Source organism: Pelmatolapia mariae, linkage group LG10_11 (genome assembly GCF_036321145.2).
Source record: "Pelmatolapia mariae isolate MD_Pm_ZW linkage group LG10_11, Pm_UMD_F_2, whole genome shotgun sequence".
Taxonomy (NCBI): domain Eukaryota; kingdom Metazoa; phylum Chordata; class Actinopteri; order Cichliformes; family Cichlidae; genus Pelmatolapia; species Pelmatolapia mariae.
Window position 1 is genome coordinate 9,149,294 of NC_086236.1, and position 18,837 is coordinate 9,168,130.

Below are 18,837 nucleotides of genomic sequence, written 5' to 3' on the forward strand. Positions count from 1 at the left end.
TAATAGCAGGAAAAGAGGGGAAAAGCCCTACTCAGAGAGCAGCTAGAGAGGACAGACGAACCCTTTGAACCATACAGTCACCATTTGGCCTATTTCTGCCTCAGCTGATTGTATCCCCCCACCACCGCCACCTCCACCCACACATATATACACACACTTCCCTACTTTTGGCTGCCTGCCAAGAGCTGTCATTGCCTCTACAGTATCAGTTCTGCTGTATCTATATCCAGAGCTGTGCGGTTGCCCGTGCACAAAGTGGTGGGTCTGCAGAAGGAGAAGCGCTGGCAACTCCTCACTTGAAAACTTCAAAACTTTAGTAAAAAGTGGAAAATGATTAACTACTTTTTTTTTCTTTCTTTTTTTTTTGCACAAGAGCTCATTTTCAAATTTATCCATGCATTTATTTATATACCATTCAATCATACCATAGTGCCTTCTTGCACTTTATGTAATGAGTGCAAGATCCTAGGTAGATTACCTTGGACTACATTAAATGTAGAGTAAAACTCGAATTGCTTTCAGTCAGAAACTACAATTAACGGAACGTTTCTCCCTCTTTTTTTTAATCTATGAAAAAACATATACGTAATTAAACTTGCTTGTCTTTTAACTTTATTGTCTCACAAAATGAAAGCAGCTGAGGAAGGCAGTAAGAAAAGTAATCTCAGGCTTGCGTAAATGATAACTAATTGGATCTCGGTGTCATGTGTGTTGTTCGTCTGGACAGGATCTTAGCATGGGGATTTTCTTAATCATTTCTTGAGTTCACTCAACAAATAATATCCTCATTCTGACACCCCATTCAGGGAAAAACAGATGACCTAATGGAAAAGCGCTACTAACCTCTGTATGGTGTCATTTGGCAGATAATGCAGGCTTGATGACTTCAAGTTCTGTGGTATTTTGAGGTAAGTTTATTCGCCTAAATAGCTCTTGTTGTGAGATTTCCCTAATTGATCCAATTTGTCCGTTTGAAGTCAGTACTTATTAAGTTTTATGTGGAAGATTTAACAGGGTGGAAGAGAGGATTTTGGAATCAAACAAAATAAACAAGTATGTAAATCAATGCACCTGAGTGCAGTAAAAAAAAACTGCATGCTTCAAGTATTTCCTGTTGTTTAGCCATTCCTATCATCTGCATTTCTTTCTCCAGTTGTTCCTTTGGCTCAGCATGGCTTCTTAGCAATAACACATGTGTAGCAATTAAATAATCTTCACACTGTGGTATGGGAACAGGTAGAAGACTAGAGAGCGTAACTAAAATGTTGAAACATTTGAAATTATCTTTTCAAAATCCTTTTTTTTTCATGTGCACATTTTTTTTTTTTTTTTACATTTTGCTCTGAGCGTATATACTTCCTGTAAAATTTCACAACAGAAATCAGAGTTCCCCTTGTTTCTTACAGTTTTACTACCCAGTGAACGCTGTATTCCCTGATTTCCACTCATGTCTCCAACCTTAATAAACTCAGTGTTACTTTTGACAATGTCTGACTTGAAAGCAGAAAATAATGGGCCCTAAGCACTAAATCAAAGACAAACAAGCAGGATAACAGCGATAGGTTTTTGAAGTACAAAATGCAGAGGTGGCATAGTACAGATAGTAGTGTTAAAAAATACTCAAGTAAAAGTTGAAGTACTGATTCAGCTCTATTCAAGTAAAAGTGAAAAAGTATCGGCTCTAAAATTTACTCAAAGAAAGTAATAAGTAACTCTTTCAAGAGCAGTTTTTGTGCAACATTAGCTGAACCTTGTGTTATGTTAATGTTATGTTAATAAACTAATATTAGTACATAAGAATACAAACTTTATTTCATTCTAAATTTTAATTATAATAAAGGCACTCAGAGTTAAGTAGTTAAGTAGAACATGAACATAGAAAAAGATGGAATATAGAAACAACAGCTCTGTTTTTCTTTCCTCCTCTGTAGAGTGACTTTTCCTCTAAACAGGAAAATTAATAGGGAAGAGGCTAAAATGGGATTCAGCAGTCGGGAGACCCTTTAAATCCATCACGGTGTAGCCACCTAACCTGTTTATTCTGCACTAAACTGCTGAGTATTTTCATGCAACCTTTAAATAACACAGTTAGTCAACCTCGGTTTCACAATATGAAAAAAAGCATAATGTCACATGTACAGACCCCGAAATCTGATTTAAAAACACGAGGACTTACATGTAAGCTTTAAATACTGCTGAGCAGTCCTTACCTTTACATCTAACTTCTCTTTCTCCATCTCTGAGTGAAGTTAGCTCCCTTTCTTTTCTGTCCCTGTGAAATGCAGCAACCAAACCTTTCGCTAGCAACACACGGTGTGACAAAATGCACACAAACAGTTTGTGTGTCTGCTGATATTTGTTGAGCTGATAAAAACGTTGCATTTGAAATTACCTGCCACTTAAAAAAAATTATACTGTCTTTATGCTTTTTGCTCCTCTTTTGTAGCGCTAGCTAGTTGCCCAAGTACTGCAACAGCAACTTATGGACACCTGCAGTCGTTTTGTTTATACCGATAAATAAAAACACCGGCCAACTTTAACACCTGACTTTGGCACACAGGTTTGCCTCCTTCATCTCTTTTTACCCGGTGATTGATCCACGAAGAGGACTGCCTTTCATGTGTTACTGTTTAGACTCAGCAAATCCATTATACATAAAGCAAGGAGCTCATTTTGAAAATGTAAGGAGTAGAAAGTACAGATATTTGTTTTAAAATGTAGAGAGGAAAAGTATAAAAGTATTCAAGTACAGATACATGAAAATTCTACTTAAGTACTTCCCACCTCTGCCAAAAGGTAGGTTTGTGCCGCATGCATGTATATATATCAGCCCTGCAATGCTCTGTCTCCTATTCCACCAGTAAAATTCCAGGAAAGCCCGGTCTTCTTTTTTTTCCCTTTAAAAAAAAAACCAAAAAACTTTTTACCTGTTACCAAAAAAGAAGGAAATAAAAAAGCAGGGCATCCAGTGTCAGTTCTATGTCTAGATTTTTTGTTTAACAGTTACCTTAAACCTCAGTCTACCAGTCGCACCCCCCAGGCAGCAAACTACAGCTAAAATGAGTTTTCCTGCTACAGTCCAGCAGCCATCTTATCCCTTCCTCTCTTAAACTATAAATGCATTTACAGCACTGTAAAAAGGATGTCAATTGCTGGATTCCCAGCAGCTGGCTGAGCAACAGTGTGTGGTGGTCGCAGGGGTAAGGGTTCAACTGCTGGTCAAAGTTGCAGGTTTGTTGCTCTGTGCTTTTTTTTCTTTCTTCCCAGCACACAGGGACTAAAGCTAATATAGTATGTAAATGAGCTAGCTGGCAGTGGCATGTCCTTAGCCAGGTGATGTCCATCTATCAGCTTGTCCAACATTTTCTTCAAAACCAAGGTGCCTCAACACTGCAGGCCCAGTAAACTGAGTCTGTTCTCACTGGTTATTTCTCTGAAGTCAAGGAGAGAGCGTGCTTGGGTGTTATCTTTTTAAAGCCAGACTGGTCTTTTCCTAGCCCGTACCACAGAGGTGTTCAATGGGGAAATACTAAATTACTGGTTTTGTAAGCAAATGGACAAAGATTGTGTTGGAAAATTAAGAAAAAAAATCTCTATTTTCTTGTACAGTTTGACAGACTTGTTGCTACCAGCTGATTCTAGTGAAGTTTCCTTGATTCCTTGGACTTGTGACAAGTGTTAAATATAGACATTCTTTAGCTATATTGTTTAGCCTATTACAATGCCAAGTTGACATTAACATTGTTGCAGTCTTGTAATTTATATACAGAACCTGTCAAATTTTGCATTTCCATAAATGTGTTTACGGCTTACACTGTGGCCACGCTGGAAAGATCCAGACTCCTGGGTGGCTATTTGACAAACTCTGCCAGCTTCTGTTTTATGTTGGACTGATTTGGAAAACTTGTCACGGGTGAAGGAGCTAGGTTGAAGTTTTTAGGCAGTGGAAATTTAATAGTAACAGTCTCTAGCCTCAGATGCAGATGAAATAAGTCTTAGAATTGAGCTCCCTTAGAAGAATTAAAAGAGCAAGAAAAAAGAAAACGTTGCTTTTGCAGCCACCTTTTACATTACATTTACCACATAATGCTTGTGAATTATTGTGACCACATGCTTGCTTAACAATATCATTTTTAAAAAACTACTGTTAGTCTAATTTAGAATGCATAATAACTCATTTTCAGTGGATGGGTGGATGGACTGCTTCTGTAGCCTTGGAGTTTTTTGGTAAATCTTTTAGTTGCTCTTCTGCGAGTCATTTTGAGTTACACATTAACTTAATCCAGCATCGTACTTACAAGTTGCTATAGGCTGACCTTGAACTGAATGCCATATTGATTATATTTAGAAGTCTGACCTCACATGTAGTTCTGGTATGAGGAGTGGTTACTGATAAGACTAATAATTGCTACTTGATGGTTAGTAATCAGTAGTAAAATCCAAACATTTTAACATTGTCATGGTATAGTTGTCTGCAATAAACACTTTAACATCCAGCACTGATATACTTTGTTTAGGCTGAATGCTGCATAGTAGTGGCAGTCTTGAAATCTCTAACAGCTAAACAATGTAGGCTATTTGGATGTAACAAAAATAAAAATTAAAAAAATAATGTTTTTTTTTTCAACATAATATTCACTGTATCTCATCTGAAATTGCTCATATGTATTTTAATTCAGATCTGGCTTAGGTTATTTATCCAAGCTGCATCTTTGTGAGCGTTTTTAACCAAAAAAACATGAGTAGCGTGTTCAACTTCTTTATTTAGGCTGAAAATGCTAATTTAATCCTAATGGGGTTTTTTTCTATTGATCAATATACATTCTTAGGCTACAGAAGAAGATTGTTTACATAAGCACATATTAACTGATCACTTTGGTTGTTTTAAAAGAATCTTGCTTAGAAAACACACATATATATTTAAATGAGCCATAGGCTAATTTTCATGTGTTTTTCTTTGTCAAGTTCTTTGTTTCATACATTTGTACGCTTTTTCAGGATGGATATGGACAGATCTTTTGTTTCTGTCCAAACAGCGTCTATTAATACCGGATCCAGATACTTGTAAGAAAAGCCCTACTTTGGCATTTTTGGGCAACCTAATTCACTTCCTGCCACTTCACACCAAAATAGCCTCCAGTGGTTCCTCTGTGCATCCAGCTCTTGCTTCCCATCCTGCACTTTTTTATCCTCTTCCACGTATCCCGACACAAGCACACATCATCCACCCAAGACCCTGAAGATAGCCTCATTTCTAAGGATTTCAGGAAACATGGGTACATGTCAAAACCTCATTTTCTTTTCTCATTTTGAAAATGTACAGGGGTTGAAAGCAACATCGAAAACCCTCAACATCTTTCACCTCTAGGATCAACCTGAATCGTATTTTCTTTAGTTTCCTGATAACTTTTTACTTTTCCTTACACTTCGACACAAATATCTTCACTTTCTACTCCTTACATTTTCAAAACAGCCTGGTTACTTCAGGTTTAACACATTTGAGGGGAATTAATTGATTATATTACATCAGTGGTGGGAACAATAATGCATACAAGACAGTCCTGTTGGTATTTCCATCACCAGTGCTTATTGCACACAGTGAGTTTTTAGCGCTATACTCAGGGGTTAAAGTGGGCTGGAGCATCCGGAATGGTAATTTTGGTGCACATGTCAATAAGTTGTGGTTGTGGTACTTCAGTATCTCATTCAGGACAGAGAAGAGGAGAGAGCACAAAGAGTAACATTTTTTAAGTGGCAGGTAATTTCAAATGCAACATTTTAAACACCTCAACAAATATCAACAGACACACAAACTGTATCTGTGAAGTTTATGATAAAACCGCTAGCTACGTTTGCTTTATTCCCCAGAGGGAGAAAAGAATGAGCTAACTTCACTCAGAGATGGAGAAAGATGTAAGTGAGACAGGACATTAAAGTAGTTTTAAAGGTAAGAACTAATCAATGACATTTGATAAAGTGGAAATTTAAATCTTACACAAAATATCACAATTAATTTCAGATTGGTGCAGATTGGTTCTCTGCTTGATGATTTTTCATATTGTGAAAGTCTTTAAAAACAAATTTAAATGCTGTACTATTACTATACAAAAATACAATACTAACTGTTATTGTTCAAAGTTTGTAAGGAAATATCAGAGAGTGTTTTGCAGGCTACACTGGTTAATTAGCAGTACTGTGGTGAAGTTTACATTAAAGCTGTACGTTAGAGTGGTGCAGTGCAGCTGTGGTGTTGATGGTCAGTGTTGGGTTACATCAGGGTATGCAGACAGCAGTTGATTAAATTCACTTGGTGAATTTTAACAATAAGCTAGCTTTCTACTGTCTAGGGGGTGGAATTACATCGTGATGGGCCATGAAATATCGCCTAATATATTGTTATTGTCATTAAAATTAGAATTTAAGTTGAAATTAAGTTTTTATTCCCTTGTCTAGTAATTTTATTTCATTTTTAGATTAATATGGCAGGTGGCGGATCAGTTAGCTTTTCACAAAACAGGTGGTAGAAGAGCTACTTTTTACTTTTATACTTGGAGCACATTTCAGAGCCTGTACTTTTTCCACGTCAGTAAAGAAGTTGCATCAGTACTTCAACTTTAACCAGAGCATTTTTTTAACACAGGTATCTGCACTTCTACTTAAGTGAACAATGTGTGTACTTTTGCCACCTCTGGGCATTTGCCAAGGTGCGCTAAACAGGAATCAAGCGAACATAATAGGCTTTAAAATTTGAATAAGGTAGTATGTTTTCCAGTAACATGCACAGAAACGAACTTCAAAATCAGGGTGGTGTCTCCGCCAAAACAAAAAATAATAAGATATCAGTTGTCAGGATGTTAATACTAGCTACCCTTTGACACGTTGACTAAAAATCTGATAGTTGTAAATGAAAAAGAAACACTCTTAAATTATACTTGTATTGATCTCCTCTTGTTTCAGTGCACACTTCAAGCCAGGTTTCTCTGTTGTCAAGACAATTTGAAAGTAGAGTAGTAGTACTGGTGAGAAAGAAGTACAAGGAAGGAAGCAAATACGGGAAAGGTGAACTAACATGCCCAGAATCTCCTAAGAAGCAAAAGCTCTGGAAAAGACTTCATCATTCAGAGAAAGTAATACAAAGGCGAGGGAGAAATAAACAGTACATGAGAACAGGGAACAGTTAGGGCAGGAAACTGTCTATGACCTACTGGACAAACAAATTGGTTTGCAGGCAGAATGGATTAAGAGGTTGAGCTTGGCAAAAAAAAACAAGGGTGACTGATGTTGCAATGTGAGCTCATCCATTTTGAAGGGGGGCTGAATTTAGAGGCTTCATGTGGAAGTGTATTGTGTATTTTCCCAGTCTGTGTGTGTGTGCGCTTGTGTACGTGTGTGCAAGCGAACGCTCTGCAAGTCAATATTTGTCTGCTTTGCCACGTCCCTAGACATCCCATTCGGCGCAACAGACCGTAAAGCTGTCAAATGCGACCTGAATATTCTCTGTCTTCATCTGCTTCCTTTTTCTCTCCCTCTCTCTTCCTCGTGCTCTCTCGCTTCCCTTTGATTTCTTTTTCCTTTCCGTCGATAACAATATCATCGAGAGCAAACATGTTCCTGCGCTTTTGATGGCTTGTCTACCCCTCCACCTCCCATAGAATATCTCGTCTTATCTATATTGCCATGTTTGCTCACACCATAAAGTCATTTCTGCCTGTGTAAGTCTGTTTGATACTTGTGAGAACCAGTGCATGTTTTATGGGTAGTGCAATATCATCTACTAGGACATTAAGTTTTTCCGTGTACAGCTACTTTGTTTTTGCTAGGTACACTTTGTAATTACACCATATCAGTTCCTTTTACTACTATAGCTATTTGTCTCCTCATGTCCTGTTACAGATTCCACACTTCTTATTTGTCCCATTAGCAAACAAGAGGGCTTCAAGACTTGAGGGTAATTTAGGCCATATAGCCCATGAATCTACAAGTTTATCTAGCTAATGGCATTTCTGTCCTAACTTTAGTACTTTGCCACTCTGCTACAATTGGATTAGCGTTCCTTTATGGGAGCTGTCACTTCCTCAGACTGACCATAGGTGAAACCAAAGTTTTGCTCTTCTACACTGCTCTCTGTGGAGCACATCACCTGCCATGACTACCAGTCCATCAGTCGATCTCACACTCTACATTAGAGATTTGCAAATTCCAGCATTTACCCAGAAGGAGCAATCCATTATTTTCAAAAAACAAAACGTGAAGGTGGAGAGGGTGGAGAACTTTCTCAATGCTGCTTCACATATGCCTGCAAACTGCCCCAGTGCATGCATCATGTTTGATGAGGCAAACAGAATCACATCATCTGCAAAACTCAGGGTTTCAGTTCTGACTGTACTGTAAGTGATGACAATTCTACAGTTTTTGTGTTTACATCTTTTTCACCTTGAGGCCTTCAGGTAGATATTTAATATTTATGTAGCATAATGCCTGCATCTGAAAAAGATTGTTAAAAGGACTTAAAGTGGGCCTACACTCTATTACCATCTCAAAGATAAACCCCTTTTAGCTGTACTCGTGCTGTGTGACCTGTGTACTGTTGTGCTTGTAGTCGTGGTTCGTTATTGCCAACTCATCCTGTTTCTGTGTGCCTGCGTGTGAGTGTGTTTTATTATTTTGAGAGGCAGCCTGGCGCAAGCCCAGACTTTTTCCAAGCCTTGATAAAAACGTGCTGGGGGCATGGCGATATACACCTACTCCACTACAGGGTACAGGCAGTACTGTGGCCTGTCCTCTCCAATTGGCAGCCTCTGTGCTGCTGTACTGCTGATAAGAGGTTGGTGTAAATAAAACTGTACAGCAGAGCTCGTTATAACGCTGAAGGTAGAGGGTGCAAGGGAGGGAGTGGGGGATGAGAGAGCGTGTGGTGTCTGTACTCATTGTTCTGACAGCATACTGCGTCTGTGTGTGTTCCCATGAATGCGTGTATACTTGTTGTGCTATTTGTGTGTGTGTGTGTGTGAGAACCAGAATGAGTTTTAGATGCTGCAAATAAGTCTCCTTTTTTTCTTGTTATTTTGTCATTTTGGCCAACGTTTCGGTTTATTTTTAAAGGTCAAGATTAACAGTGTAAATCTAAAAATACACAGCAGAAATATTTTTTTGTGGTTGTGATAATAAATGTAAGTCCTCAGAAGTGTGGTGAGACCAATATGTGTGTATGAATGTTTATGTGTGTGTGTCTGTGGGAGTGGGGGGAGGGGGCGAATGGGGCTGTCTGTGTGTGTTTATGGATTTTTGCTGTTTTTTGGTACTGAGAGTACTTTCTTACGTAAGCCATTTATGTAGGCTCAGTGAACAGCCAGGCTATGTTTTTGTTGGTGACTGTGCTTGTCTGCCTCCCTCCCTCTGTCACACACACACACACACACACATTCTGCCTCCCTAATCTGCCTCTCTGCTCTCTCGCCTGCCCTGTTTACACTGCTAAAAAAACCACTGAGTGTGATATTGGCCGGCCATCGACATATACACTGTAATTAGCCTTTTTAATTTCCCATTTAGCCTCTCTGACTCTTGAGAAAAGATCCTTCAGACACTTCCAGCAGAAATATGTGCGCATACAGAAAAGTATGTCATGCAAACAAATGTTGCACACGGGGATTAAAGTGGGTGAAAAATCATGTGTAAGATTATGTCATGTCAAGTTAACTTTCCTACGGCTATTTTTGTGTGTGGGGGGAAAAAAAGTCATCTATCCTAGAAGAATTTCTGGGCACTGCAACGTCTCAGTGGGCTTTTAATGTCTGACCTAACTTCTGTTATGTCAAACATTAGTACAATTTTTCAGGTCACTGTGGTCCGTTCTATGTGTGTTCTAATGGAGAATTTTTACTTGAGACACCTTTTTAGGCCAGATGGCAATACCTGCTTAACAGAGCATATAAAATAGATTTCCAGATTAAGCTTCTGTCCATTAGAATCCAGCAGATCACTTTCAAATTAAAAATTGAGAAAACCTGAACATGTTCCTTTGACATTTTCAATAAACTATTATAGTTGTGGTAAGCTGGAAAAAAAAATGCTCAAAGTAGAAGGTAGTTTCACAAAGTCTGACAAACATGCCATTGTCTAAGCATAACTGTTGCCCTTTAAAGTCAGTAAAACCACGATAAAGTTTAGAGAAATGTGGTGTAAAGTCAGGGAACTTTGGGAAAATTGTTACATGCCTAGCTAACACGAAGCTTGGTATATTATCTCCGTTGTCACCCTTGCACACGGTAGTGCACGCCAAAAGTGAAGTCATAGCTGCTGGCACACAGTGCACTTTGGTAGTGCTTCAGCTGGTTGCCCATCACCTAATTTTTGTAACATGGCATGCACAGTGAGGCTGGCGCGTATGCAAATTGGACGAGCTGGATTCTGTGTGCAGATCGCTCTCTACAGGCTTCCATGCAATCCATCAGTGCGGGAGTATAGGGATTCCCAGTTGGCTCAAAATTCTTAAAGGGAGGTTGTTGCAACGGTTGTACAGACTGCAGCCTCTTACACTCGACCTAGTGTGCATCATCTCTTCTATTGTTTTCCAGGGATGTAGCCATGTCTTTTCCTGCTCAGTGACACCTCTAATTTGAAAGGAGACGTTAACAAGTGTTGATATAATTTGCGCACGCAGTGACCAATGTGTGTACAATTACCACAGGTTAGGCTATTTTTTGCAGGTCTGCACTATTAATACAACTGCTGATACTACTGTCTTTACTGCAGTTGAGTTAAAAAAAAAGACATCTGGTAAATTATTCATAGCTGAACAGTTTGTTTATTGTGGCTTTGTTTTAGTTGTCTGTTTCTACATGTAATGGATTGTACAGAACTCTCTGTGCACAGCTCCATTGTTAAACTGTTAAGTATGTGTTTGTGTGCGTCTGTCTGTGTGTATGCTAAATAGTGTCATGCCAACTCATGCAAGTGGTCATGTAAGGCCTTTTGACAAGATATTCTCATGACTATGTTGCAGGAAACAGATGGACTTGGCATGACTTTGCCGATTTTTAAACACTTGCTCGTTTAATCCTGTTTTTGTATTTAGGTAGGAAAGAAAAAAATAGATAAACTGTTTCATGTGTTGCAACGGGCAGATTGATGGCTTCACCACGTTACAAAATGGCCGGTGGTTGTTACAGAAGAAAAATATTTGTTTCTTTATCTCCCATACAGGATGAAATGTTAAACTTTGGTATCAACATTGTGGCCTAGTTTTTTGTTTTTTTGTTTTTTTCGTACATTGCTATGAGCGCAGACAGACTCTGTAACTCTTATGTTTAATTCTGTGATTGTCTTTGATGAAAGATTCTGTTTAGACTGTGATCCCCAAAGGGGGGGCCATCTGTTGCAATCTTAGCATATATGATCTACCTGTGAAAGTGGGTTGGGACAACAAGTAAGTGTCAAGTGTGGGAATGTAGTTTTTTAAAAAAACAAAAAGCTCCTCTGCTGCTGCAGGAAAAACAGAACTATCAGCCCAAACAAACAAGGCCTTTCTGTGTCTGACAAATTCTTTTGAATGAGAAGAGCTTCTGAATGGTGGCATTATGAGATCACATTGCTGAACTAGATGATGCGAGCGTGGCGATGTGCGCTGTGTGTGTGCTGCTGTACCCAAATACGTTAATCACACCCATAAATACCCAGATGGGCAGTGGGGTTACTTTCCTCCTCCTCAGCATCATAAGAGAACGATGGTTTTCATATTAGACTCAGATTTCATGCTCACATGGAATGAGTGTAATAGCAAATAAAACATTACACCATCACCACATTATTTAGGGAAATTGGAGAATGAGCACTTAGTATGTCAGGGGAAATTACAGGCAAGGGAATGCACCATCGCTTTCTTGGAAAGGCTGTGGGCTTATCCACGGTCTTCAACACATCTACATGTGATGAAGACCGTGTCACTGCTATGGAAACCCATAACCACTAAGTTTACTGTAAGTGAAACACCCTTAAGTACCTACAGTCAACTAGGCACAACGGTAACCACAATTTTAAAGTGTAGAACACAACGGAGAAACGGTGAAAAAGAAAATGAATGAGAAGATTCGTGAAATTGTTTTTGCAAGCATTATGGGAACATTAAGCCGACTCAGGATGCTTATTTTTTGTGTGTTTTTGCGCGTGCTTGCTTGAAAAAAGGTTTTTGAGATACAGATTAACTCTTTGATATATAAATATATATATATATATATATATATATATATATATATATATATATATATATATATGTATATATATATATGTATATGTTATTGATTTAGTAGCACTGGTTTTTTTATTTTCCTTGACATGACTTTCATGTTGGGCCCAACTTGATTTTCTGTTTTTTGTTTTGTTTTGTTTTTAATTAAAAATATATTTTTACCCAGTGCTCTTGACCATCTAAAATATGAATCTAATAGAAGGTGGGCTCTAACTTAACCTCCTCAGCAAAGGACAAAGACACCTTAAATATCCAGTAATGCACCAGCAAGGAAGAATACATTGAAATAAAATGGCACGGTTTTCAGCCTGTAAATGTACATTCCTCTAACTAGAATATGCATTTACAGAAACAATAGCCAATTTAATGTGCCCAGCGTACCAAGAGGTTATTGGAAAACAACAAAGCACTACCTGAAGGGGAAGTCTCCTTTATCTGTGGGATAAGATGGATCAGGCGTATAGTGTATATGGAACCATTACTTTAGTATTTGCTGCTGGGCACTGTAGGATGCTTATTTGTTGGGCATGGAGCTCTGTTCTCTTGTTCTCTTTTACTGTATTTTATTATGAAATAACTGAGCCAAGCTGCTCTGCAACAGCAGTTGTGCAATATTGACAAAAGAGAAGTGAAAAAGGAAGTGGCTTCAGCGGCATGTGGCACCTGATCACCACTCTATCCCCATCTCCCAACACACATGTACACACACACACCAACTCATCATGCGTTGTGCAACTTTTATTATGTCAGCTAAGGCCTGAATCTGTGGAAAAGTAACATGGGAGTCCCCGCTAACAGAGCAGATTAGGCATTTGGAGATTCCTTTATTTTTTTCTTCCTCTTTTCATCTTTTAGATTTTCTGACAGATAACTTGTATTTACATCATGTTATTTTGTGAGTGCTCATTCATTTACATGTTCCCCGTTGAGCTTCTCTACAATGCCATCATTTTTGTTAGTTTTGTGACAATTAAAATATGACTCAATTAAATTAAAGCTCAGGATCATTTCAGTGGTAAAAGAGTTTTCCTTTAGACTCTACAGTGAGGATTTGAATGGGCCCCCCTGGTAAGGCAGTAGTTTATTATTTTAGGACACAAATCACAAGGGTAACAGTGTGTGTCTCCTCTATCCCAGCTCCCTTCTCCCTCTAACTAACAAGTTCACTCTCTTGTGATCAAAGGGGGCCTCAAGATTTATCACTTTAATTTGGCACCAAAAATGGCTAATGGAGGCTGTTACCAAGTGGAGGGGCCCCCCGTTAGCACTCAGCTGGCTAACTAGAGTGACGGTCATCTGGCTGGGTGGCTGCCTGGCGGTGTGTACCCTGGATTCTTGTGCTTCCACTTTTCCACCCCCCTTTGCCCTACATTGACCTCGCACAAGTCCATTCTCCTTGAAGCAAGGCACCATACAGGCATTTCCTGACAATTTATGTCCTTGTGCCACAAGCAGGGGCATGCCCTGCACTAAAATCCTATCCCTGGCCCATTTAGCACACGCCTCTTGGCCTCCCAGAAGAGTGGTTATAGTGCTGCACCACTGTCTCTCAGGCGAAATCGTTACTTACTGGTTACTATGCAAGTGTAAAGCTGACTACCTTGCAGACATCAGTGAACACCAAATTTCACATTTCCTATGAAATAACATGTTTTAAAGTAGACCTACAGGAACATGCAGCAGCACAGTTACACATACTCACATCTGGAGGCTGCAGCTCACAATCACACTTTGGTCTGATGGCATCTGAGGAGCCCATTGGCCGTTGAGGGGCACCTGGTAGTGAATGTAGGGAGTTTGTAAACTGAAACTGTATCGCTTACTTACTTATCTTACTTCTTAGGTGAGGGAAATTAATTTAGCCTCGTAGCTACCTGGAAGAAAATCCACGTTTAAAACCTAAGACCTCAATTGAAATGACGATAACTAATGTAATGTATGCATGTGGTGGGCAGGCTTCTATGTCTAATGTAAAAACGTGAATGTGTATTTACTTTGAGCTCTGTTTAGACTCTCAACAGCATATGATAGAATTGGAGTCACAGTTGCCTTCATAAAATTGTCTCAGTTGGTCGCTGCAAGGGCAATCGATGAGCTCAAATCAATAGAGGAAAAAGTCCAAGGAAGGTTAACAGAGCAACCGCAGCCTGTAAAAATAATAATTACAGTTTCCATGATAATGAATCAGAAGTTAAAGAAGCAAAAGAGGCGCTATCCGATTAATGCAAATCAGGGACATCAGTGGGGGTGTTTGGGGGGTGGGGAGTGTTCTGTCTACACCTCTGCTACATGTCTTATTCTCCAAAGGTTAAGTGGATGCTTTTGCTGGCTAATTCGGCCATATGCTCATCTGTGCATTCGACACCAGCGCACCATACGCTCAAACAGCAAATTATGCCTCTTGAATATGCAGCCAATTAAAGAAGACATTGCTCCGCGGCTCACTCGCTTTAGTCACAAGTAGTTAAATGGAAATATATCTTGTGACGCTGCAGATGAATGCAGGATATGCTAGCGTTTATAGGTCGCATTACAGTGGCTTATGATCTTGTCACGCTCAGTGTACCATCTTTTGCATAACTTGTTGCATAAGCATGTTCTGGCAGGCACACTCTGTCATGTACGGTCCGTGTTATTTCTCCTTTTTTTTAGGGCTCATTACAGTACAGGCCGTTCCCTAATGTCACTGTGGTTGCAAAACCACATAAGCCATCTTTCCCTGACTTTTTTTTCTGTCATCTAAGAATTGGCTTCCTGTTTTCATTGTGTTCTCTTTCTCTCTCTCTCTGGAGGTGTCGTAACCCAGGAGGCTGTGCCAAGAACAAACCAAGGTCTAGTCAGTAGAGATTGCTCTGTGCTTGCACTGGAAACAGGCACACACCCACACACACGTAGAGTCATTTTGTACGCACAACATCCAGATGTTAAATCGTGTGTGTGTGCGTGTATGTGTGTGCTCGTGAAAAGTGTGTTGCATGTACGGTGCTCATTGCCAAGCAATAAAAATTCATTTGCCGGAGCCTGATCTGATTTGCCCTTCAACAACACACTGTATGTGTACATGCCAGCTTCCTGCTTTTTTTCCTTCCTTTTTTTTAAGTTGTTGTAAAAGGTTGTACACATTCACAAAGTGTAGGTGAACATGATAATTTAGACTACGGCTCAAGGGCTACTTACTTGATCTACTTGAATTAACAGCGCGGAGCAACAAAAGTGCAAGAGCACATGACAACAACTTTATGATTTTGAGTCAATAGCCTACTTCAAGTTAATGGCAGGTTTGTCTACTAAGCCAATGTGATTTGTATGTGTATGCACAACCACTGTTGATACGTAAGTTAGCTTATACGATAATTAATGTATGACAGTTACAATGACAGTTTCATTTTTTTATTTTATTGCATGTAAACTCAATGTGTTAAACCTAAACACGGACTGTTAGCCATGTTTCTAATGTAATCCCCTGGGGCAGGGATAGCTCAGTAGGTAGAGTGGTGGTCCCATGATCGGAATGTCGGGGGTTTGAATCCCCTGAACAGCTACCCTGAGATACCCCTGAGCAAGGTACCGTCCCTCCACACTGCTCCCCGGGTGCTAGATTGGTGGCTGCCCACTGCTTCACTGAGTGAGGTTAAATGCAGAGAGAAATTTCCCCATGGGGATCAATAAAGTATACATAAATATGCTAAAAAAGACTGACCTCAAAAGAAAAACAACAATAGTAGCTGATTTTTTTAAAAGGTTAAAATGATTGTCATCTCTGTCAGTGACCTCGCACATGGAATGTCCATCTTTTTCAGAAAGGCCCCTGGGTGGGAGTTGTAACCAGGAAAATGGAGAGTAAGCTTGTTACAGATGGGAGAGTTTGCCTTTTGAACATATGGCTGTGAAAGGCTCTATTTCACAAGAACCATTATGTTTCTCTAACCCTACTAAAACCGTTTGATCCAGCCACCACCTCACCTCTCTCCTCCAAATATGGGTTCTGTCAGTGTTTTGTTGCTTTGGTACAGGACGCTAGTGTTGTGGTTTCGACAATCGCTGGCAATCGACTTAATTTGTCGCCTAGAAATGAGGATGTGTTGGTCACAGATGCTGGGCTCGCTTTCTTTTCTTTTTTTTCTTTTACTGTTTGAATTTTGGGGGGGGAAATTAGACTACATTAGTCAGAAAAGGATATGACACCTTCTGTTGCATATTCATTAATGTTGGACCAGAAGCTGACCATTGTGTGAAAGTGGATAGATTGACTCATCAAGTTATAGCACTAATTGTACTGCAGGCTTAATTATATTGTACAATCAGCTCATTAATCAATCAGATGTGGAAAAAATATGAATCTAAATTCTGAAAAAAAAAAAAAAAAAAAAAAAAAAAGACAGGCTGAAATAATGACAGTCAAGTCTTCATAGAATAATGTGGAAAAAAAACCATTATCAGTCATTTTTCAGCATCTATAGCCAAATCATATAGATATCATTTGTAACCTGGAAATGAAACTAAGTAATTCTCTCACAGGATATGCATCAAGGTGAATGTAATTAAAATGAGTTTAAACCAATATTCATTCATTCAAGTCCTCTCCACTTCCTCAGTAAACCTAAAACCTGATTATTTGAACCATACCAATGCTTTTTCAGGCCAGTTATTAATGTTTTACTAGTTGAAATACCTTTTATTAGTATATTAGCAAATATATGGTCAAACATAATTGGGAAATCGTTTAATTAATTACTGGAATAAAGTGCTCCCTGGTGGACAAAACAAAGCTTTTACATTGCTGACATGTCTTAATGTGTTTAAGTGTAAAGCAACACAAAAATATAATAGTAAATAAACAGGTAAGAGTTTTGAGTGAAATGTATTTCTTTAATTTGTCTCATCTGAGCTTTAACCCTGTTTTCCCCTCACCAGTTCATATACATATTTTTTCAGTGTGTGTAATAAGCATCCACTTTCTGTCTCTTGTCCAGCTGGTGAGAAGGCCATAGTTTGTGACCAGTGTGGCGCCCAGTTCCAGACAGAAGAATCCCTGGAGGCTCACCGGCAGATCCACACCGGTATGAACGCACACACACAGACATGTCATCATGACTGTGCACATAAACAGAAAGATTATGAGCTTCTCTGCTTGATTTTTGTCCTGAAAGCTCCAGCTGATTGTGTTCTCCATGGTAATTTATGGAGCAGGTTGTACGTACTGTGCGTTAAACATATTTTAGGGAGTGAAATTCTTTTTAAATGGCGAGGGAAGAAGGTAGTCAAGTAATCAGATCAAATTTAAAAAATGAGACAAACTGGATCACTTTGAATTTTCTGATCCTCGTGATTCACACTCCCAGTCTATTTATTGTGTATTTTCACAAATCTGCATGCATGTCATGGTGAGTTGTGTTTAGAGGCTCATTCAACCTTCACAGGTAAAAACGGTCTTTTTCCAGATGATCATTTTTTAGCACAGTCTCAGAAATAATCCCCGTCTATACTAAGACGCATGTAAGGGAACATCACATTTACACATTTGTCGTGTGTGTAAAAATGAAGCAGAGGGTTGTTGGAAGATACTGCTTAGGTAGAACAGCAGTGGTTAAAAGAAATAAGGCCATAATAAGGTGGAATTGTTTCTGAGAAACTATTTCAACTGTTTCAAACCAAAAAGCATTCGTGTGGATGAACCCTCTTCCAGCCATCTCTGGCTAACTGGAGCCATGGATTGAGAGATAGGATAGTTCGCATCATCTTGGATTAGTCCTACTTGCCCTAAATCAAGACAGACCCAACAGTAATCAACAAACCGCGAAAACTTGGCAGGCCAAAGTTGTTTATCAGTGCTCAGCTATGAAGATGGCAAGACGGGGATGATGTAGGTGCCAAGATGTAAATGGGAAGAAGTAAATCCCCCTTCAGCAGATGTGTGATGGCCCAAAATGGTTTTACTGCTAGTGATGAACTCTTTAATCTGGAAGCTGGATTGTCTCAAATTACCTCCACTTTGTTTTGGACATGATGCGCCTTGAGCATGTTCTATGAGATTCAGCGTGCATCGTGCTCGGATGAATGTGAGGTCTTTGTTTGTTTATTTATACTTTTTTTTTTTTTTTAATTTCATGTTTTTTTTGTCCAGATATTCAAAACATTTTAGAAAACCACTCCAGGTCCATAATAATTAGACCCCATCATCGAGTGCCTCACAGCTGCTAATTTGAGGGTTGTTGGAAAATATTGGCGCATAATATTACTCACAACGGATATGGAGGACTAATTTGCAGCTAAAAACAAAAAAAAAAGCAAGGTGGTGCAAAGAGGTTAGCTTTGACTCATGTCTGTCAGTATATGCTTCATAACTTAGAAAGCAGTACTTAAATTGTTTCTGATTATTTTACACTCAGACTTTATTAGATTTAAACCCTGTGAATAAGTGTGCACTTTGTGTTAAATATGGTGTAGCTGTGTGTTGTGGCATGTTGTCCACATAAATGTCAACAGCAGGTTTTATGCCAAAGCAGGAATTTGTCTGTGATAATTGCGTTGTGAGATGACATTATATGCTAAGGGCATCGTTACAGGAAAACTCATGAAGTACAAAAATG

The 18,837-nt window shown here is 39.1% G+C and overlaps 1 protein-coding gene across 1 annotated transcript in view; it reads left to right on the forward strand.

Moving 5' to 3' along the window:
- zbtb16a (zinc finger and BTB domain containing 16a) overlaps positions 1–18,837 on the forward strand; it is a 132,282-nt gene that overhangs the window by 68,197 nt on the left and 45,248 nt on the right. The window contains exon 4 of the mRNA XM_063485242.1: positions 17,221–17,307. Coding sequence (XP_063341312.1) covers positions 17,221–17,307 — 87 coding nt within the window. The remainder of the gene's footprint in view (positions 1–17,220; positions 17,308–18,837) is intronic.